The 24,340-nt window shown below is 41.4% G+C and overlaps 1 protein-coding gene across 1 annotated transcript in view; it reads right to left on the reverse strand.

The window, feature by feature from the left end:
* Window positions 1–24,340, reverse strand: part of IGHMBP2 (immunoglobulin mu DNA binding protein 2) — a 102,072-nt gene that overhangs the window by 67,673 nt on the left and 10,059 nt on the right. The window contains exons 5-7 of the mRNA XM_048484900.1: window positions 15,142–15,305; window positions 12,452–12,652; window positions 3,719–3,866 (exon numbers count right to left, since the gene is read on the reverse strand). Coding sequence (XP_048340857.1) covers window positions 3,719–3,866; window positions 12,452–12,652; window positions 15,142–15,305 — 513 coding nt within the window. The remainder of the gene's footprint in view (window positions 1–3,718; window positions 3,867–12,451; window positions 12,653–15,141; window positions 15,306–24,340) is intronic.

Consider the following 24,340-nt stretch of genomic DNA (forward strand, 5'->3'; position numbering starts at 1 on the left):
CTGATCACAGATCACCATAACTGATATAATAATGAAAAAGTTAGAAACACTGCAAGAGTTTGCAAAATGTGACACAGATATGAAGTGAACATATGTTGTTGGGAAAAAGGCGCTGATAGACTCGCTCAATGCAGGGTTGCCACAAATCTTCAGTTTGTAAAGAACGCAATATCTGCAAAGTGCAATAAAGTGAAGCACAATAAAACACCCGTGCTGATAGTTGCCAAACAGTAGCCCATAGGCCTTCTGACATCTTATTCGTCTGGGTCTCTTATCAGCAAATTGAAAGGAGCTTTTGTGTCAAGCACACACACAGGCAACGCTCAGCTGTCAAGTCTGGTTCCAACGTCAGCATGAAGAGTTCACACTCACAGGTGTTCCAGAGGGATGGTACAGCAAACACAAAACTGAAGGAATGGGCCAAGGTCAGGACAAAGTAATCATCATGAACAAACATAGCAAGGCCAATGGCAAGTGACACATGGCTTCCACACAGCCTGCCCTTTTCCAATCTCTTTTAAACAGGATGCTGCTTGATCAGCTGGAGATGCCATGCATTTAGCTTTTGTGTTAGCCCAGCTCCTGTAAGAACACCTATCTGCTGTTGAGGCTGGGATGATGGAGGGTAGCCAAGTGCACTCTATGCCTCCTGCCCTGCAAATTGCTGTGCAGCCATGGGATTGGAGGACAAGGGGAAGAGCCAACCAGGCTCTCTGCAGCTGACCTGGAAAAAGGGGCCTGGGGAGCTTCTGTGCTAGGTCCCAGTTGTAGCTCTGGGTCTCATCCCCCAGCTTCTATGCTGGTTCCCGGTTTGGCCCTGGGTCCGATCTCACAGGAACCACTTTTTCTGGAGGCACCACTGCTGCTGGCTGGGAGTGGAGTGTCATGTCGCAATCTAACTCTTCATCCAAAGAGTCTAAAGAGTCCTGGGGCTCAGCTGAGCCTGGTGGCACCACGACACTTTGATTCTTGAAACCCTGGAAATCTTGTTGGTCTTTAATGTGATCCTGGATTCAAATCTTGCTCTTGTTTTGCAAACCATCACAGCTACCCTCCCAAATTTATAAGCAGGAGTTATGGTAAACTGCCATGATTGCTTGGCATACTACTCTGCTGCCAAAACTCCTGTAAAAAACACTGCCACAGGAAGCAGATTAGAGTGTTCCTGTGTACCGTCCTTCAACATCAAGGCCAATTTATCTCCATATCAATTCACAGATCAGTGTCACCATTTTGCATCTTCCATACGTATGCATAACTGTGTTTTTACCATTGGTATTTGGCAAAAGGCAATACAATTTTATTTTCAATGTCAGGGTTTATTGTCTTTTTCCGTAGGGGGTTTTTTTTTTTGCACCAGAACAAGAAGAATGATACAAATACCAAAACAGCTCTTAAGTAACAACAACAAATCCTTTCTTTACACAGGAGAGATTCCACAGCCTGTTGACATTGCTTTGGATGTACTATCAAAAGTGATTCCCTGTTCCATTTGTAACAGGGTCAGGCTTGGCTTCAGTTCATCCATTGTACAAAAGCAGAAATATGCCATTAGTCTACTTGTTCCTCTCATAACCTCTGAGTTCAGGTGGGCACAGTGGGGTGCCACATGCATTTGACACATAAAACATTACCAGGAGATTGTGTAATTACAAGTCCTGCCCAGTCAATTCTGGTAATGAGACAAAAATGGGTAAATCTCTCCCCTAAGGATTGTCCAGTTAAAACATATTTTTATATATCTCAAGAACTGAGGGATTCATAAAATTCCCTTACAAACAAATCCTCCATCTAGGTCATTTTATTAGCTATCTAGGTCATTTTACTGAGTGACAGCTTTGGATAAAATTATTTTTAGAAAAGTAGAATGTAAATATTTTAATGATTAAAAATTCTTACCGTATAAGTTTATTGCAACTAGGTTTGTATGCTTTACTAGTATGGCTGATTAACAGTAAGTCAAGGCAGATGATGAGATCTCCCACAAAGTTTACAGCTATGCCTGTCACTGGGGTAACCATTTCATTTTGCTTCATGCAAACACAAAGATATGCACTTCCAAGATATTTTGCCAGAAGATCCAACAAGGACAGACCAAATATCTGTGAGAGGAGAGCATTATAGGTTGGCAGAATAAACTCTGTCTTTGAAGTAGGCAGCTGTGTTTCCCAAATGCTGAAGATGACCAATCTTTCCACAAATAGAACTCCATAATTTAGACTTTGCATTTGAAATAACACTGCAGCCTAGAAACTGGGAGCTCTTGCAATACTGTAAATTTGTCCAGGGAGAATGTTTGTTTTAAGAATATTCTCCTTGTCCAAGGATGGTGACTTCTATCCAGATCACCACAAACCATGTTCGGGATGCCATCTATAGACTAACAGAACTAGGTATATTAAGTATGCCTTAATTAACAAAAATGTGAAGAAAGTTGTGCTTTAGATTTCTGATTAACCAATGGATCACACATACACATGGGACTCTGAAAGTACCAATGAGATAAAGACTAGTATGGACCAGGGCATCTGTAGCAATGTCAGTTATTGTGGAATAGATTTAACAATGAACTACTTGAATGGGTTGTTGAATTACTCAGATTCACACAAACCTATGGATGTGGTCGTATCAATTGGTAATAAATACTCATTACTGATCTAGGCAAAATCATTTAAAAGGCATATGTTGAAGTTTACAAGTTAGGCTTTAGTATCTTTGTTTGCAGATGACCCTGTCAGGTTTATATCCTAAAAGGTCCTGGTCAATTTTAATAAGGATCATAATAAACTGGATTTAAAAAAGGGCAGAGGCAGGCCCAAATGCTGCATGGCAGGCCCAAATGAACTAACTCCTGCCTCCATAAGCACATCAGTAAGGGTTGGGGACTGGGGCAGGCAAGGAGGCGGAATACAGCTTCTGTGCCAATAGGCAGCATAGCCAATAGGCCATGGAACCTTCCTTTAGGCATCCGTTTACTTGATGATTGAGTCCATGTGAGTCAACAAGGCCTGAATTATGAATGTGATGCTACCTATTCCCAATTGTCATCTCAATCATATTCTGAGCTGGCAATATTCAGTTAGTCAAGAACCCACTGCTGTGAAACAGTTGTCACTATTACAGTCTTCCAACTGAAAAGGAAACATATAACTTGCGGTAACAATCTGATACTTCTGTTCATAGGTAATTCATGTATGTATTAGCATTTTAATACACACCCTTTTGCACAAAGCCACTTGCTAGTTTCACTGATAAATATACTTTTGGAAACATTAACTGCTCCCAAAACAAACAGCAGCAGTTTTGATCCAATGAACCACATAATTATGTATTTAAAACACGCAAGCTAGTAACTGCTGCAGGTCCAGGACCTTGATTAGCTCTATAAATAATGCATCATTCCCTCTCCATATCAGTTTTGATATACAGAGGTAAGCTGTGGCTTATAAAACCATCAATGGTAGAGTTACATCTGCTACTCAGATTCACACAATATTGGATTAGTTACACAAGCTGTCCAATCAGGAAACCCAACTGCAGGGCCAGAAAGGAAAGGCAAACCACCTGGCTAGATGCAGTTCTTAGTACTGCTCATAGTTACAGCTACTGGGCTGAGAAGCCATTCAAAGATGCATTGTGCAATCTTTTGAGTTCCAGATGAAATACAGTAATGCAGATTTAACATACCTTAAGACAAAGACAGAAACATTTTTCTAACCTGTGTTTGTTGCAAGAACAACATTAGCCTGTGTCAGAATTTCAGACATAGCAGTTTCCTCTCGCCCCTTCAGCTCTTTCCTCAGCGTCTTAATCTCATTTAGAAAATGGCTTCTCTCTCCTTTGTCTTGGGTCTTTTTGGTTTTGGCCTACACCAAAGGAAATAAAAGACGACCATTGAAAAACAAATAGCATGCCACTCCACAATGTGCAGTAGTAAAAAACTCTCTCATAAGAATGCAATATATTGCAAATACAGCATCAACTGTACTCTAAGTTTAGAAGATACTAAATGCTTCTGCTTCTGGAGAGTGATTTAGTCAACCTGAAAGGAGGAAATATAATTAGTCTGTATTTACTACAGGTGGATTCTAAAAGAGAAACAGATTTTCTGGAATTAGTATCAGTGAAATTCTCCCCTGAACAACATAAATTTTAATGAGAAAAATTATCTAACAGGAGAGTTCAGTTCAGTTTCACTGATCCCCTCAAAGAAACTCTATTACTACTTAGATGCACAGTCCTGAGAGCAATATGCTTAACCCAAACAGTCCTTAGATCAGGAGAATGTTAAGGAAAGCAGGGCTCAGCTTGGACCCAGTTTATCTTGGGTCTGACTAGCAGTGTCTGTCCCCTCCTCTCACCCCATTGCCAGCTGGCAGCAAGTCGCACCCACTCAGTCCAAGCCAGAGTTAAGTCTGTAAGGCAACTTATAGGCCCCATACCTTTGATCCCTCCTATGCTCCAGCTGACTGGGAACAAGCCAGGCGCAGGGGTGCTGCTGGCATTGCAATGGCTCATTTTAGACCAATGACAGTGCAGGTGTTGGAAGCAATGGGCAGAGGGTCTGCTCATTATGCCCCCCTTCGCCTATCACCTCCCCCCACTTCTAGCTAGGAGAAAGCCCCAGCAGCACAGCCAGAGCCTTAGGGGCTCAGTTCAGACTGGGCCAGTGGCACACAGGGGCTCAGGAGGCAAAAAGAAAGAAGATTAGGAAGGTAAGTCATCAGAAACCTGCAAGATAGAATGGCACAATAAGTTAGTATGACATAAGCCCCCCCTCCCCACCCCCCCCACCCCCGCTTCCCATGGAAGCTGTGTTTTCATATGCATCTCTCCTACTGAGATGGGAGATGAGGAAGAGAGCCTATACATCTTTGAGCCACACCCAACTTCACCATCTAGAATTCTTTAGGGGGAAGATTGTAAGGTACTTTTGTTACATACTTTGGGAACACAGAGCACATACTCTGCAGCTGATTTGCTTCTGGCCAATGTACTCTTGTCAAAATGGCCTGAATCTCACCTTTCATTCAAACTGATGGGCAATATCCTACCATCTATGTGTGCAAGGCACACCATTTCCCTCTTCCCTCGCCTGTCCTATAGTTCTTTCCAGCCCCCACAATAACCCTTCCTGGGGTCACAGGATATCTGCAGAAAACAGCTGAGAAGGTTAAAGAGCTACAGTGAATGAGGAGGGATAAAATCAATTTCTTTCATCCTTGGAGCTGTGCTTGCATAAGGAGGGAAAGCTACTTCACCTCTTTATCCTTGTGCATACAGTCCCCCTAACCTTACATAGCTGTTCCTCCAGGTAGTCTGATAACCCTTAGAATAATTTTTCAAGGGGGGGGGGGGGTTGGAACGAGAGAATCACAAGAAAATGAGAAGTTCCATGCACAGATTGATAGATACCACCAAATGTTTCTAAGCCATGAAAAAGAAGCAAATAAAAATAACCCTGCATTATAAACACATACCCAGAATTTTCATGTTAATGTTTTAGAGGTTTATGGAAGACTATTCAAAACATACTGCTATGATAGCCCTAGCCCCAGTAATAAAAACAAATTATTCAAAATAGATTCTTTTTTATTGCTCCAGTATTTATTATGCAGGATAATAAATTTAAAAAATGGAAGAAATGGAGTAAAGTAGGATTATTCCATAAAACTTCCTCTGGATTAATGACATGGGCCAGTGCAGTGTAGAAGCAAGAGTCCTGAATTGTGACATGGAAAGCCAGGTTCAAAAATCTACAGTAGTCCAAATGGTAGCCTTCTGGGAGACACTGTCTTTCAGCCTGATGACTTTGTTGCTACCTTGAAAATGCCAGATCTCATGATTCGGTATCTCATCTAACAAATCAAGTTGTAACCTGGCTTTAATGCAAACTGAGGTAATGCCCATTCCATTCTGAGTGGCCATTGTGAACAGCTTCTCTGTGCACGCCAGATTGCAAATTACTTTGTAGACATTTAAAAAGTAATACCTATCTGGTCTTCATGCAAATAATTTTGAAACCACTTTTGTCCAGGGCAGCCAAGTGAGAAGGCTCAGAAATCAAGGGGAAAAAAACTTTGGGCAAAGTATACACTGAAGGCAGTTAATGTCAGTGAGGCTCACAGAACAGACCCTATCTCAGTCAGTAGCAGAGGGTGGGAGTGCGCAGAGACACCTCAGTTGATGTGACAGAACAGTCTGAATGGCCATTCTACACCTACCCTCATGTGTTCTTCCTGCATGCTGCATTTGAGCAAGTGACCATGGGCACAAAATTTTGTTTACTATCACAGTTGCCAGTTCTTCAGCTGGTTGTTGGCCTTTCATTATAATTTGAGCCCAGAGGTTTATTATTGTTATTATTTAATTTTGTTTAATATTCCTGACTGATTACAGCTGCCAGTTCTTTAGCTAGTTGTTGAACTTTTGTTACAATTCAAACCTTCCCCAGAGGCCTAGGATGTTGTAATGTATCTGCGTAGTATTCATGCAGATCCCGCAAGGCTGCCTTCTGAATCTCACAAATGTTGATTTTGTTGATTTGAAGATGTTTCAAATGCCACACAATTGTTTTTGGAATGGTTCTTAGGGTGCTGATTACCACTGGGACAACCTAGTCACTGAATCTCAATTTTCAAATCAAGGTATTTAGTGATCTTCTCATGTTCTTTTTCAACAACCCTGCTGTCACGACGTATTGCTATGTCAATGATGGTCACTTTCTTGTCCCCGATCACTGTGATGTCCGGTGTATTATTTGCCAATGGCTTGCCCGTTTGGATTTGAAAGTCCCACAAGATCTTGACCTTCTCATTTTCATTTACTTTCTCTGGACAATGGTCCCACCAATTTTTAGCTGTTCTAATACTGTAAATTCTTCCATAAATTCCAGTGGATCATCTTGGCCACTGAGTTATGCCTCTATGTGTAATCAGTCTGGGCAATCTTTTTGCAGCAGCTGATTATATGATCTACAGTTTCGTCGGCTTCCTTGCACTTTGCATCATCTGAGGATTTTGGATTCTGGCCTTGATCGTATTTGTCCTAATGGCTTGTCTTGAGTGGCTAAAATCAGGGATTCAGTTTCCTTCTCCAGAGTTCCAGTTGTTAACCACAGCCAGATCTTGTCATTGTCTATCTTGCCCTTGATCTTCTTCAGAAATTGGCTGTGCAATGCTTTGTTGTGCTAGCTTTCAGTCCTTGTTTTATGATTTAATTATTATTTTGTTTGATATCACAGCTGGCAGTTCTTTAGCTGGCGTTGGCCTTTCATTACAATTTGAGCCTCACCCAGAGGCCAAGGAAGTTGTAATGTATCGGCATAGTATTCATGCGGATCCCAGCAGGGCTGCCTTCTGAATCTGACAGATGTTAATTTAGTCAATTTTAAGATTTTTCAAGTGCTGCCCTAGTGTTTTCAGAATGGTGTCCAGGGTGCCAATTACCACTGGGATGACCTCAGCTGGTTTATGCTATAGATGCTAGAGCTTGATTTTCAAATCATGGTATTTAGTGACCTTCTCATGTTCTTTTTCAATGACCCTGCTGTCACCAGGTACTGCTATGCCGATGATGGTCACTTTCTTGTCCTCGATCCCTGTGATGTCCAGTGTATTATGTGCCAACACTTTGTCCAATTGTTGTTGTTGTTAATATTATTATTATTTGTACCTAACACAGCACAAGTGTCTGAAATTGATCTCTGAATATCAAGTCCTTCCCAAAAACCTATATTAGAGGTATTTGCATAGAATGTGTGCAGTTCCCACCAGTTCTTAGATGTTCTAATGTTGCAATTCTTGCATAAATTCCAGTGAATCATCTTGGCCACTGAGTTGTGCCTCTGTACTCAGTCTGGGCAATCTTTTTGCAGCAGCTGAGGATATGATCTACAGTTTCATCAGCTTCTCTGCACAATCAGCATTTTGCATCATCCAAGGATTTTTCGATTATGGCTTTGATCGAATTTGTTCTAATGGCTTGCTCTTGAGCGGCTAAAATCAAGGATTCAGTTTCCTTTTTCAGAGTTCCAGTTGTTAACCACAGCCAGGTCTTTTCATTGTCCACCTTGTCCTTGATCTTCTCCAGAAATTGGCCATGCAGTGCTTTGTTGTGCCAGCTTACAGCCCTCATTTTAATCACATTTTTCTGTATTCTTGTTTAGTTTACTGGGTCTTCGGCAAATGTCTGTTCTTCACTTCAATCAATGCCTGCTCTTGACTTTCATTCACATAATCAGCCAGCGCATGCTTCTCCTCTTCCACTGTTTGCTGTACTTGCAGTAAGCCTCTGCCACCATAATCTATGAGTATCACTGTGTGGGTGTAAGGCATGATGCATTGTCATAAGCTTCCAAGTTTTTCTATCCAATGCCTGTGTCCAGTTGAAGATTCCTGCAGTGTATCTAATGACGGGTATGGTCCAGGTGTTGATGGCCTTGATGGTATTCCCGCCGTTTAATTTAGATTTCAAAATTTTCCTGACCCTCTGGCTGTATTCTCTGCTGACGACAGTCTTCCTTTTCCTGTGCTTGATGTTATCCAGCTGCGCTGTTGTTGTTGTTGCATTTGTTTACTATCACAGCTGCCAGTTATTTAGTAGATTGTTGTCCTTCAATTACAATTCTAGCCCCATCCAAAGGCTTAGGTTGTTGTAATGTATTGGCATAGTATTCATGTGGATCTTTTTTTTAAGAGCACAATTGGACTATTACCAGCATTTTCTCATCAGCATTTGTACCAACACTTTTTGACATATCATGCAATCACAGCCAGAAGGCCTGCACAACTTGTGAACTACTAAGTCAAATACTGCCCATTAGATACATGTGGCTGCTACTCCCTATGATGGGCTTTTTTTCCCCTTTTCTAGCTGGTCTTGCAAAAAATAATATGGCTGCCAAAAATTTGGCAGTTTACAGAATGTCTTTGTGAGCTCTGTTTGGTTTGACAGGTCACAAATGGTACATCTTGACATAGTTGTTCCTTGATTGATCTTGTGTCGAGTAAAAGTGATGAACAACCACAGGCTTCATAGGACAATCTGGTGTTGTTCCAGCTGGCATGAAATTAAATTACTTTGTCTACCCATCCAGCCTGTCTCCTGCTTCAGAACTGCCTCTCCACAACCCTAGAACACTTTAGAACACCCTAGGAAATCCACACACACCCCAGTTACTGCTGCCTGGCTTGAAAATATACATTCAAAGAAAAACCTCCAAAATAGAGAACAAAAAATAACATTCCTGCAGAAGAAACATACGCAGCTGCCATGGGGGGTGACTGGAGATGATTTTTTTTTATCCACAAGCCTCTTCAGTCAGTGCTCCTCCATAAAGTAACAATACATCACAGTTACATTTCTCTGCATTTGTAGACTTAAACAAAGATATCCAAACTGTGCCACATCAGCATTTTACTAGAGAAGCTTTCAACTGACAACCTGAGAGTGAAATGGACTCTCCTGGAGGGTATATGCTGAATCTCAGCAGACAATTCAGAGACCAGGGGATGAGCAGAGGAAACCGCTGCTGTAGCCACTGGCTTTACTGGACATGCATTTTACAAATATTCTCTTTCACGCATACTTAAAACTAGTTGCTGGCCAGGGTTTAGGCCAGGAGAAGACAGATATACAAAACTATCACCAATACAATTTAATTGCTCTCAGATGAGAGTGAGAATAGCCATGGGAGTCTGAGGTTCAGAAAGACACACTGAGTCTTGGGTTCAAGTCCTGGTGCTGCAACAACATAGGCCAGAGCAAGTCACTCTTTTTCAATCTCAGCTCAAAAACCTGTGAAGTGGAGAACAGCAACCACCTACCTGGGGAAGTGTTATAAAAATACACACATGGCTGTAATATCTTTGCAAAATTTTATTAAAAATTGTATTGATGATAAATACTAAATGCTGCTAAAGCAGTGGTTCTCAACCTTCCTAATGCCACAACCCTTTAATACAGGTCCTCATGTTGTGGTGACCCCCAACCATAAAACTGGTATATATAACATATACAAAGTCCGTTTTCCGATGGTCCCAGGTGACCCCTGTGAAAGGGTTGTTCAGCGCTCAAAGGGGTTGCAACCCCCTGGTTGAGAACCACTGTGCTAGAGGTGCAAAAGCAGCAAAAGTTTTAAAAGAGCTAACAAGATGAGACAAGTTACCACATCACTTTCCCAGAGATTCAAGTAACTCAGAAGCAAATGGGTGAAAATAAAAAAAGAAACAGCAGCAAATAAACTAGACACAGCATGATGTGTGCCACAGTCTTGAACCAATCCCAGGTGTGCCTGTACGACAAAGGATACTTCCTAGCATTGTGTGTTTAATTACATTATGAAGACATCTTCTACAAGGTCATGGGGAAAGAAATGTAATTATTTGTACTAAAATGTACTACCCCAATTAAATTAGTGTCACATTTTTAAATTAAGTTTAAAACAGGAAATTAAATAAAACAGATGACAATATACTCCACAACTTTACTTGCTAGTTTGCCAGGTGAGCTTAGGGGGAAAGTGGGGGAGAATGTGCACAGAATTCAGTTACATCTTTATTTAATAAATTATTTCCTACTAGTCTCAAGCTCAAGCTTCAGGAAACTCTAAAAGTTGCAGTGTCTATTTGGGGCAATCAGGAAGAATGAAGGCAGCAAGCACAATCCATCAAGCTCTACCTTTTAGGCCATCCCAGTCAGTTAGGGTTTCATTAAGGTCTACTAATATCACTGCATGTTCCCCAGAACTCTTGAACCAGAAATTTAACCTTGATCTAGCAGGGATTTCAGAAGGAAAGATAACACATGATTATTGGGACTACCTTTTCCATCATATGAGGGTCCAGTAAGGACCATTTCCCACCTTTTGATCTTCCCAGCTGCTCCGATTAATCCAACAATCAGATGCCCCAGGGAGGGTTACCAGTTCTAGATTGGAAAATACCTGGAGATTTTGGGGGTGGAGCTTGAAGAGAGAGCAGTGGTGAGGGTAGGGACTTCAACACGGTATAATACCATACAGTCAGCCTTCCAAACCAGGTGAACTGATCTCAGTAACCTGGAAATCAGTTGCAATAACAGGTCTCCAGTCACCCCCTGGAAGTTGGCAACCCTAATCACAAGGCATGCCAGGTCTAAACTTGAAAGTTAGGAAATAAGCTTTCTACATTACATTTTTGTATGTACTTTAAAGATGCATGTGCTTATATACCTCAAAATGCAAAGTATGATTGCAACAAATGGTAGTTGGCAAGCACATATTGTGCAACTTCATTAATTGGAGAGCTGGGACTGGCTGAAGTTCCCAGAGAACCATAAACAGAGGCAAACTGAGGATGGTTGCTGTGTAATGCATGAATCTGTTCTCATGCTGTTCAATGAAACCAGCACTAAGGCAACTCTGTAGGATCATAAGACAGCAGCAAATTGTTTTGCAGTTATGGCTCTTGGACTCTTCAGGAAAGTGAACGTGAAACAAAAATAATAATAAAGGTGCAGTCCATTCTGCGAATGGAGAACAATCAAGGGATTATCATACTTGTTGCTAGCTGGATCAAAGACACTCAACAGAAAAATGACAGAAGGAGCAGAAGTTTGAACTGCTAGTCCCCAAAGCAGGGAGTCAGCAGAGCTGAAGAAAGCTTATTTAGGACTGCATTTTATTACAGCAATCCTGAACTGATTTTAAATTTTGCTTTTTTTACTCACACATGAACAATGTGCTTCATTTTTATGCATTTTATTTATTCTGTAAGCCACTTTGAGCTCTGCAAGAAAGAAAAGTGACTAATAAATGTTGTAAATATTAATAAAAAAAAGATTATGGGAAGATAGCTTCTTGAGAAAGACAAGCAAGAGAGTGGGGGGCGGGAGGTGGGGAAACAAAGGAAAGCAATGGGAAGGCCTCGTAAGTTTAGTGGGGGAATCTATGTTTTAGAAGTCTGAAACCCAAAAAGATTTATTCCCATTCTGAAATACACAGAGCAAACTCATGAAGGGAAAAAGCTGGAGCAAAGGGGGCTAGCTCTCAACCCCACAGAATCTGAGCCTTTTCACTTATAAACTCTCACAACAGCATTGCCACATCCTTCAGTGAGCCCAATATGAGTGAGACACTTTTGAATAATTTCTCTCTTGCATTTAGGCGGTGGAAAAGGAAGCATAGCAATATCCAATCAGAAACGGGCAAAATTCCACTTGCTGTTACTGACACCTGGTTATCTTCTGATAATGATCCCACAACCCAGCACTGTTCATCCTTCCCCAACTTTTCCCTTCACAACAAAGCCTAGATGCTTGCTGCTTAAAATGACAAAGCACATAGCGTTCTGCGTTCTGCATAGCTCGACAGATTGTGCAAGCCTCCAGACACTTGATACATATTGGCAACATATTCAGAATTGCTGTTGAGCTAAGGACCAGATTGTGATAAATGGAATGCAACACATACAAATGCTTGGTCTATCTCCTTCCTGATGTCTGCTACAATTTGGGCATTATCCCCACGTGCCAAGACTGCATCCAGGGAATGGTGCTGTATTGATTCCAGGAGGCGAGCTGGGTGACCAAGGCGAAGTATCCGTGCCTTATGGGCTGCGAGTCTTTCAACCAAGTTGTCCACTGCAATGTTAGATGGAGCACAGCACAGGACCTTGAAGAGAAAAAAAAAAGAGAACTCCACTGATGTGGCTTCAAGAAAAAGCTCAGCTCAAGAGAGTTAAAAGAGACAGCCTTAGGGCTAGGACATGTGTATATGTGCGGCGGGGGAGGGGGGGGGAAGAGGAGCATTTACTGCCATGAAGGGAAAGTATTTAAAGTGTTGTTTCTGAGCCATAAAACGCTGCTAGGTTCGGCAGGTCACCAGATTGGACAAGGAGTTTCATGTGGCAGGGTTTAATAGCCTTTTCAAGCGCAAGATTTTAAAAGGACACTCATATGGTAAGGTATAATGAGGGAGTTAACTGAATTTGAAAAGGTGTTAATGTAGAATGCAAAACATAATAATATAATAATTTTAATTTTCATTACTCTACCACTATTTATGACTTATAACTGCTATTGTCATTTGTTGTCTATTGTTCATTTTATCAGTTTATTATATGTATATATTTTTCTCCATTGTCACTGATATAACTGTAACTGCTATTTAGATACGATTTTTAATTTTCTTTTTTCCTTTCTGTTTATCTCTATAAAAATAAAACCTTTTAAAAAGGGGAGGAAAAGCTCGGTGCAATGAAAAGTCGCTGCGTTCCTGTCTGAAACACATTTAACTGCGTGATGCATAACTACGTTGCCCACGGGCCACTCTCATGTCTCGCTTTTCCTAGGTGGCATCTTTTGAGCATAATAAGAAAGGTTAACATTCTTAGGGAGCCAAATGTTGAAGCACGTACATGGACATAACCCTGATTATGTTCCATTATAAAACATTTAACGGATTTTTTTTTCACTCAAAAAAAGGTCAGTGAGGAAAATGAACCCCCTAAATCAATATTTAAGATGTTTCAGCAAGGTTGAAATCTGGGTCGAAATACAACGTCTGTCTCAATCCATTCTGTTACCTTGGAAAAATCCTGTAACCTACTCAATCAATTCCCCAAACTATACATTTGGAAATAAGAGAGCTATCCAGTGTACAGGACAGTGGTGGGAAAATATACAGTGGAGATGGTTACATGCAAAATGCTTACATACTGTGCTAATATGAGAATTTGGCCTCTGCTTCATGCTGTTAATTCAGTTCCTTTGATGCTCATTTTGGTACAGAGATGCAGCATGGATGGGCTCAAATTATACAAGTGGTAAGACTGCTCCTGGGAGGGAAAACATTATAGCTCGCTTTCATCAGATCTCAGAAGCCAAGCAGGGTTGGTACTTGGAAGGGACACACCATAAAGGAGGGTTCTGCAGAGGAAGGCAATGGCAAATCACCTTTGCTTCTCACTTGGCTTGAAAACCCAGCTGGCACTTAATAGCATTTTACACACTCCTTGAAGACTTGCAATCAACAAGAAAAAGACACAACTGTCTGTGGAGACTTTGCAATAAGGCTAGAGAATTTTGGAGGTTAATATATTCAACAATCTGAAAGATCTTAAAAATGAAACTACAAATGAGATCAGAGGCTTTCTTGTTGGGACTTATGGATGGGACTTTGGAAAGAAAATACGAATCTTTGTTTTTATATATGACAACAGTAGCAAGAATATTATATGTTAAAAAATGGAAAACTCCAGCAATTGAAAAATGGTGGGTGAAGGTATTAAAATCAACAGAAATGTCCATGCTTCCATCATTACTTAAAGGAAAGAATCTAAATAAAATTTTGGACAACAGAAAACCTATAATAGAATATATAGGGAAAAAGAGAAAAAAATGAATTGATGACTATTGGTTTGGAAGGTTAATGGACTTGTAAAATTAAGAACTAATAGAGAAAAGTGTGATGTTTATCAATTTATATGTACTCTTTATAAAGATATAACTGTTTATGTTACTAAGGACCAAGAGGTATACTTATTTACAACTAATACTTGATGCAGATGAAGTTGGAAGGCCGTATGATAAATGTTCTCATCTATATTTGTAATCTTTGTAACTTTTTTTCTGTTATCAAAATGTTTTTAGATATGAATAAAACTTTTTAAACTTTTTAAAGACTATCGGAAACCTGGGTTTAAATCCCCACATTGTCAGGAAGCTCCCTCTCGGTTCTGTTGCCTCTCTAAGTCCATCCTCTCTCATAAAGTTGTTATGGAGACAAAATGGGGAGGGGCGTGTGTGAAACATGTACTGGTATTCTTCTTTGAGCTTGGTAGAGGAAGGACAAGGGGGGAAAAGACAATGTTCAGTCCTTGATACCTGCAGGTAAAGGTACCTTAGTGGCCCCAATGAATATATGACGCTGAATCATACCATTGGTTCACCTCACCCATGTGGTTCATTGTGTTGCAACTGACTGTGGCTCTTCGAATACAAAGCACGAGCTATGCCCCTGACCCATATACACACGTACACATATACAGAACAGTGCCCCCCTCTGTTTTGGGATCAAATCTGCTGCCAGATTCACAGACAGTGCACAGTTGTCAGTCTGATTTGGAATCATGCAACTCCTTAGAATTGATACCCACTTACTTTCTGGTCATGCTGCACAGCTTGGAGTACTATCTCTACCACAGTTGTCGTTTTGCCTGTTCCAGGGGGCCCATGGATGATAGAAAGCTCTTTCTGTGCCAGTGAGAAGCAAACAGCCTCCTTTTGGGAGGCATCCAGTGATTCATTATAGAACTTCAACAGCCCTGCAAGAAGCAGGAGGAAGAACATTTGTTCAGATTTCAGTCTCTGCAAAGTACATTTACACAAGAAAGCAAGCACAACAGTACACATCAGAGGCTGGTTTTGTTGCATCAGATGGCAGGAATCACCTTTTCAACAAAGGAAACACCCTGGTTTACCCCCTGAATTGGGATCTGCATTGTGAGCCCCCACTGAGACATAGCTTCCTTTATGAAAGACAGTGTTTATATGCAAATAGTCTTCAGATTTTGTATTTCAGAAACAATCTGTCTCAGTAAGTCACCACTGTGAACAGAAAGACAAACAACTATGCCAGACTTCATTTTGAAAAGACACAGCATCATTTATAGCAGGGCTGTTTTAATCTTCTGCAGAACTTGTAAAATATGCTCTCTTTCATTAACAGGTCAAGGCAAATTCCGATATATCATACCTTCATAAAAATGATTACTTGAATTACACATGAAATACATCCAAGACCTGGAAGTTCTCTGATAGCAAATGGGTCAGATTCAGCAACCTGTAGTCACAAGGATCAGAAGCCTTTCCCAAATCAACCTCTTCTGTTTTCGGCTGCACTGAGGGCAGCAGGAGAAGTCTTAATTTTATCCCTTTCCTCCTCAGCTCAGCCTTCAGACCCCTAAGGCAATTAGTCCATGCTGTTCCTATGACCTTAGGTATGAATTTTCCTGGGGTCTTGTCCAGGCAGATTCTTGTCCTTATTGGTATCACTGATCCAATACAGGGATGGCATCCATCCGGGCATTGCACTGCTAGCTACCTCTAAGGCTGGCGGAATAGGCAGAGACACTGCATTAAAAACAGGCCTCCACCACCCACCATGGGTCTGTCTGGTAACAACATAGTCATATTAAAATTATGAAAAAAAAGCAAGTAATGCTTCCAACAGCTTATTTAGCAGACAATGTTATAAATGAAGCTGTACAACATTATAACCTGGGCAGCCTAATATAGTGGCATTTGCCATCGCTCCTCCACATCGAACACCTTCCTGGATGCTCTTATAGCTGGCTACATTTGTGACTGGATGTTTAAATGTGATGCTTCAATAAATAGGCAAGCAATCTGCCAATCTAATTTTCCTCTTGGTTCAAAATGATTAAACGTGACCATGCTAGAACTCCACATTTGATCAACACTTTGTCACAAAATCTCAGAATGATTTTAACTTCAATTCACTTCCAAACTATCCCTTTGGCTATCACTAGCCTCTTGACTCTGTATATGTGGAGCACTCATATCTTAGCACTTACTGCATTATGTTCTATCTTGTTCTCTTCATTTAGAAGAAGAATTTGGAGGAGATTCAAAGGGGCTTACAATCTCCTTGCCCTTCCCCCCTCACAACAAACACCCTGTGAGGTGGGTGGGGCTGAGAGCTCTCTGAAAAGCTGTGACTAGCCCAAGGTCACCCAGCTGGCGTGTGTGGGAGTGCCCAGGCTAATCTGAATTCCCCAGATAGGTGTCCACAGCTCAAGCGGCAGAGCGGGTAATCAAACCCGGTTCCTCCAGATTAGAATGCACCTGCTCTTAACCACTACGCCACTGCTGTTCCCAGAACCTAGAGCCAAATTTCTCACAAGGACACTGATGGACTTGAACCACTTCTCAGAAAAAAAATGTCCTTTCTCCTTTTTGACACTGACCCAACTGTTTCCTATTAAATATCACTTTTTGTTCTGGCAGTCAGGAAGATCTGGGCTGGATTTACATCCAAAGAAAGAAATGACTCCACTGATTAGCCTCTTTTATCTCATTGGTTATACTGTTAAATCTGTCACTTTGAAATTATGTTGTATATTTTATACTTTATATATGTGTCTATGTGTTTTAGATTGTAATGGCCTATGGCCCCAAATGATAACATTTTACTGCTACTACTCCTACTATTACTATTACAGTGACATCTTCCAGAGCAGCTCTGCAGCCATAAAATGTTTTGCACGTCTTCATCCTTGGACAAGGAAACATTCTAGAAGTTCCTATTCCTGGCATTTTAAAAAATTATCTGTTCCAGCTTTGCCCTTTCACCTGGAAATAATATAAAGCAGTGATGGCGAACCTTTTCAAGACCGAGTGCCCAAATTGCAACCCAAAACCCGGTTATTTATCACAAAGTGCCAACACTGCAATTTAACCTGAATTCTGAGGTTTTAGTTTAGAAAAAAGGTTATCTCGGTAGCTACTTGGGGAGTAAGTTTATGAAGCAACCGCAACACTTTGGAATGGGTGAATCATGACCCTAGGAGGTTTACCTGTAGCAAGGCCCCATTGCCAGCAACCGAGCTTACTCCCAGGTAAAGGATTGTACCCAGGCCAGCCTAGATGTGTGTATGTGGGGGGTGATTTTCCGCCCCCCACATGATGAACTCTGTGCACGTGTGCCCACAGAAAGGGCTCGGAGTGCCACCTCTGGCACCCGTGCCATAGGTTCGCCACCACTGATATAAAGGGTTCTAGCTCCAGGCTTTATTCCACGGCTTATTGCATCAACAGGCAGAAGAACATTTTGTCTCCAAGGTCCAAGGGAAATCATCTTTAAAAAATAAGGGGATTTTACAAAGAGGAACAGCTGTTAAGTAGGAGTTGTCATTTACTGGAATTTGGCAAATGCTACATGGAACAGGCATTTCAGGCTGGCAAAAGACACTGAATGGGCTATTTAAAGCCTCAGTATTCACATGGAGCTGGAAGGGGCATCAGTGTTACCTTTGCTAAGTAAGGATGCCAGGAGCCATCACATTTCAAGCAGCAGAAGAATAATTCTGCCTCCAAACCCATCCAGCTTTCCAGACTTCTGCTTTGATGACTCACAGGAAACAGACTTTGAGGCTGTTTTGTAGGAAGCACAGAGTTGTTAACACGGCTGATTTTTCTACTAGGCTTGCTATTTTAGGTTCTTATTAACTGTGATGATCTCACTCAACAATATATTTAGTGGACTAGATAATTTTAGATTGCCAGAAGCAAACTACTAAATTATAGAACTCTTCTAGCAGAGGCGTTCAAAGCAAAACTTAATAAAAAGCTATGTGCACCAATACAGGTTGATGGTCTTTCAGCAGTCAGACGGGTCTAAATCCAAGTAATAAGATCTACTTCAACCTTTCTTTTGTTATAAAGGCAAATTTGACCCTGTGGAATGTCAGCTTCTCTTTTAAGGTTTTTAGAGAATGCAAAAAGATCATATCAAGCATTGTAAACATTAGCTGCCCAATTAATTAAAAAATCATTTATATTGCGTTTACCATTCAAGAGGGCCTCAAGGCCCAATTTCCTCCAAACCTTCAAAAGTTTGAGGCTTTATAATTACAGGCAAATAAACCCAAGAATTGTCAGCGTACTTTACATCAAAGCTATTACTTTAAAATCATTAAAATGTTAGGGTTTAAAGCTATAACAGCTAGTGTGGTGTAGTAGATGATGTGTCAGACTAGGATCTGGGAAGCCTTGGATCAAATCCAAACCCTGCCATGGAAGCTTGCTAGGTGACCGTGGGCCTGTCATACTTTCTCAGCCAAAGTTATCTCATGAAACTGTGTAAAGATATCATGGAGACAAGGAGAATCATGTAAGCAGCTTTGAGTCACCACAGAGGAGAAAGACAAGGGTACAAACTAAGTAAATAAATAAATATTTGTTTTGAATATCTGTTATGAGGATGGAGATAAGAAGCCTTGCTGTCACTCCATGCAAGACTCTAAATATTATAGCCTGTGACCACTGAGACCTGGGAATTTCCTCATTCCACCTTCTGAGATACTTGCTCTATTGTAGGTCCCGCTTGATGTCTGTATTGTAGAATAGATTTCAACAGAGAAAGACTGAATGGGTACCCCTCAAAACTTGGGTGAGGGATGGGAGATCACATTAATCAGACCTAGGTAGTCCAACATTACATTCTATATAAGGATGTGAGGCAGGTCTGGAGATGGGTCAGATACTTCAGCTGAACAGGTGATTGCAACCCCACTCCCAGCTGTATATAACCTCAACACAATTGAAGCATAGTGCGATCCCACCTTAAGCCATGATTCAAGAATTACCAACAGCACAGAAAAGGTTTAGGTGTACAGCCCCAAGCCTGCATTAAATAAGCAACCTTTCCACATTTGGAAATAAAAAGCACCCTTGGAGAATTACATGACAAAGAAAGCAGTAAAGGCAGTAATAACATTCCAAGGCATACAAGAGAAAACTGAAACTACTAACTGAACTCACAGAATGTCTTCAACAGGTGACTGAACTTTCCAAATGCATTATGTACACCTCAGATAGTGTCCATAACTTTAGAGAAAAGGAATTCCAGCACCCAAAGGTTTCATAAAACAATGTTAATGAAATCAACATGAAATCCTATCCCTAACCCCCAAGATACTATAGATTTTCTTTAATAAATGTGTTGACCCAAGCACACACACTGTTCTGCTTTATGAACTCTGAAAGAGCTTTCAGCTACACACCCGGCACTCTACACTGGACTTCAGATAGTTGCAAGATGGAATGGGAGAAAAATTAAATCCACACATCAGTCCATCAGAGGACAGAAGTATGCCCACACAGTAAACCAGGAAAACAAAAGAATGACCCCCATGCTTTTCATGTTGTGTTCATCAATAAACTACCAACTGACAGAATCATGGAACATTTAGGACTGGCTGGCCAGTGGCGTATCTATGGAGGGATGGAGGGGGGCACTGTACACAGTATATGGTCTTATAGTAGTGGTCAGTTAAACACAAAATTGTAGGAATATGCTAGAGCTCGGTAGAGGGAAATATTCTGAGTGCACCTGCTTTGTATACAGAAGGTCATAGGCTCAAGCCATGGCATATGCAGGATCAGACAGCAGATAATAGGAAAGATCTAAGCATGAAATCCTGGAAAGCTGATGCCTGTCACAGTAGACAGTCCTGACCTTGTGGTCTTGCAGTTTCAGATCTACTGTTTGATATATTTATGGAATATGTTATAGTGCCTTCGACTTAATAAACCATGGCTTGTTTAAGCTGGCAGCTTGTTGGACAAATGCTGGTTAGCTCAGCAAACTACCTCTAAGCAAAATCCTTGGCTGCTTTAAGAAAGGGAGGATAAGAGCAGTGCATACATGAAAAAAATGAATTTAGTTAATAAGTTTGTCTAAGCTTCTGAGCATTTCCCCTCTGAAAAACACCACTTCTTTTAAAACTGACACAAGGAAGAACATCTTCTTTCAGAAAGAAATTTGGAGAGCTAAGCTAATGCTTTCAAACTACCTTGATGGGTTTTTTCATTGGATAGATCCTTAAAACTTAGTGACACCTATTCTGATGAAAATAGTATAGATTGAATGTTATGACCCTTTGGCTTAGTAAATCTTTGTGACATACCCCAATTGCAACAGATACAGCAGGAGTCCCTAATGCGGCACCCATAGCACCCGCTGATGCTGTCCCTTTGTGCCCACCAAGTATTTTTGAGAAAGTGACTAGCTTTTGACCAGCAGACTTTCAAACTGGCTGAGCAGATTTTTGAAAAGTGGCATTGGTAGCAGCTGCCTACACAGTACAAGAACCTTCACTGTAAAACTGAACGTACATATGCAAGATAATATTTTAAAGGTGTCTTGTTAAACAGAGCCTCTGCTTGAAATGTTAAAGAGTCACTATTGGAGTTATGTAAGACCTTACTCACTGACATTTTGCAACAGGCTCCGCCTCCTGCAACAGCCATTCTGTGCATGGCTCCATCTCACATGACAGCCATTTTGTGGTTGCACCCACCACCCTGAATCAAAATTCCAAAGATACCCACAGGCTCAAAAGGAGTTGGGGACCCTGGGCTAGAGACTCAGGTTATTTTTAAAAAATGAAAGCTTGGAATTCACAGAAGCTGTTTCATCTGTTGTTACTATAGTACATTTATGTAACAACATTCTAGAGCCAATTTTTTTGGGGGGGAGGGGAGGGACCAGACATGGTGACTTGGGGTGGGCATAGGCATAGAGGGGGTATGTGGAAAAATGGGAACCTTGGGTGGGAGATACATTTGGCTAGGCCCCACCTTCTTCCCCCCAGGAGTGAAGAGTTGGGGAGGTAGTGGAGTACCCCCAGGGACTAAGTGTCTCCCCTTTGTGAAACTGACCCCAAGCCCAGTGCCAGCATGTCTCAAGAAGCTTCACTGCAAGGCTGATGGGGGAGCAGGCCTTCCAGCTCAGGACACCTGGCACCACTCTTGGAACTCCCACTGAGCAGGAAGGCAGACATGTGAACAAGGGAGTACCCTGGTGGCAGCTGGCAACCTAGTTGGCCAAGATGACACCAGGAAGCAGCAGGGACAGGGCATCTGGGACACCTGTTGGAAGTGAAGGACTTTATGCTGTTTCCTGCCTCAGGGACTTATCAGTGAGTCAGATAGCTAGAGGAGGTCAAGACTCTGGACACCATTCTCTACCATCCCTTGATATGTAGATTGCTGCTCTCAGGGAACTCCCTTTCTGCTTCTCCTCCTCTCCACCATTCTTACACACACCTTCCATCTCGCACCATGTGTGCAGAGGAATGCAGACAGCATCTCTCACCATCCACATAGACTAGAATAGAGAACCTGTATCTTCACCTGTATTTTCTATCCAGAATGGAGTTCACCAATAAAGACTCCTCTTATTAGTTATAAACTATGAATTGACTTTGAATTTTCTTTGTTGCCAGCACACATACGCACGCCTGGGGAAGCTCTGTTGTGCTTTGCCTCCGTGCACTCTACCTGTAATGTAAAGATATCTCTTACCAGAGAAAATTACCAACAACACCTCCAGGGAGCGACAAAAAAAACAGCCTAAGCCTGTCAACAGCCTGCCCTGAGAAGCCACACTGCAACTGCAGAGTCAGCAGGGGAGTAGGCCTTCTGGTCCAGGGTGCTCAGCCCCAACTCCTTGAACTGCCTGCCAAGGGTCCAGCACCAGAATACTGCCATGCGCACCAGTGCTGCAAGGGTAGTGAGCCAGTGAGGAAAGTCCGTGGAAATCATAAGGCAAGTCCTGATTGCCAGATGGATGAAGCCCCTCTGGCAGCTCAAACGGACCTGTTTTGTCAGGTGTTTGGCTAGCCGGGTTGACCGTTTAACCCTATTACATCTAGGCCTCATGTGGGCACGATAGGGATGTATGTTTTGTCGCCATCTGCAGTTCCCATTTTATAGTAGTATCCTACTTTTACTGTTTCAATTATGATTACTGTGACTATATGCTTAAATTATTGTAATTTTTTTGTTGTTCACCACCCTCAGCCCTCTGGGGGAGGGCTGTCTAAAAATTGAAATAAAATAATCCAAATAAAAACAAAATGCTTATTTCATTTCAAGAAAAGATCATGAGAATATGAGCAGTAATGGCATTACTAAGTGTTTACTGCTCATGGGAGAACGCTGACCTCTGGTGGTCACCACCTGTCATTGCAAATGTTTTACATGTTTCCAAACTAACCATCTCCTTGATAAGTTAGTTTTCTGTGCTCAGATAGGTTTTTTTAAATGTGAAAAAATATCAAAATATGATCCATTTACCTGCACTTTGACTGAAATCCTCTCAAGAGTGCTATACCATGTTTGTTAATGTTCTGACAAACCCCGTACAACAAAGAATGCACCAGTGGCTAACTTGGACAAGGTGGTAGGCAAAATAGTTTATTAGATTTTTCAAACCTTGGTCATGAAAGGAGATATTAAGCGATTGTGACCTTTTTCTTCCAGGTATTCGTCTTAAGAATAACTTGATTAAGAATAATTCGTCTTAAGAATTCGTCTTAAGAATACCTTTTTCTTCCAGATATTCGTCTTAAGAATAACTTGATTAAGAATAATTCGTCTTAAGTATTCGTCTTAAGAATAACTTGATTATTTAAAAACACAGTAATAAAAGCTCAGCTGGAATGTGTTCCACAGGTTAGAAAAGGCAGCACCCAGTCCAAAAGAAAGCCACCATGGTTAACAAGAGAGGTTGAGGAAATTATCAGAAAAAAGAAAATGTCTTTTAGAAAATGGAAGTCCAGTTTGGCTGATGAAGAATATGAGAGGGAACACAAATGGTGGCAAAAGAGAAGCAAGTTAGCTGTAAGGGAGGCAAAAAAGAATTATGAGGAACGCATGGCTGTGAACATCAAGACCAGCAACAAACAGTTCTTCAAGTACATCAAAAGCAGGAAGCCAGCAAGGGAAGCGGTAGGCCCGTTAGATGACAAAGGAACAAAGGGTGTGCTAAAAGATGGCAGGGAGATTGCAGAGAAGCTGAATGAATTCTTTGCATCTGTCTTCACCCAAGAGGAGGTGAGGAACACTCCTGGCCTAGAACCAAGCTTCTTAGGAGGCCGAATCAGAGGAACTAAGCCGAAGATAGTGTGGTAGACAAGGAAGAAGTTCTGGCAGCCATTGATAAACTAAATGTTACCGAATCCCCTGGCCCAGATTGCATTCACCCAAGAGTTCTTAGAGAGCTCAAGCATGAAATTGCTGATCTTCTCACTTTAATATGCAACTTATCCCTGAAATCAGGCTCCATCCCTGAAGACTGGAAGATGTGTCACACCAATCTTTAAGAGAAAGGATCTAAGGGGGACCCGGGAAATTACAGACCAGTCAGTTTGACATCTATTCCCTGGTAAATTAGTAGAATCTATACATTAAAGATAAGAATTAATGAAACATGTAGAAAAGCAAGACCTGCTGAGAAAGAGTCCAGCATGGCTTTTGCAGAGAGCAAATCCTGTCTTACAAACTTATTAGAGTTCTTTGAGGGGTGTAAACCAGGCATGTGGACAGGGGTGGTGCCGATTGGACATTGTCTACTTGGATTTCCAAAAGCCTTTTGACAAGAAGTTCCTCACACCAGAGACTGTTAAGAAAACTCAGCAATGAAGGAATAAGAGGGGAAGTCCTCCTATGGATTAAAAACTGTGGTTGAGAAACAGGAAACAAAGAGGCGAGGAATTATAAAATAGGAAGTTCATCACAATGGAGAGATGTAGGGAGTGAGTATCCCCCA

The sequence above is a fragment of the Sphaerodactylus townsendi genome, linkage group LG02, assembly GCF_021028975.2.
Source record: "Sphaerodactylus townsendi isolate TG3544 linkage group LG02, MPM_Stown_v2.3, whole genome shotgun sequence".
In the NCBI taxonomy this organism is placed as follows: Eukaryota; Metazoa; Chordata; class Lepidosauria; order Squamata; family Sphaerodactylidae; genus Sphaerodactylus; species Sphaerodactylus townsendi.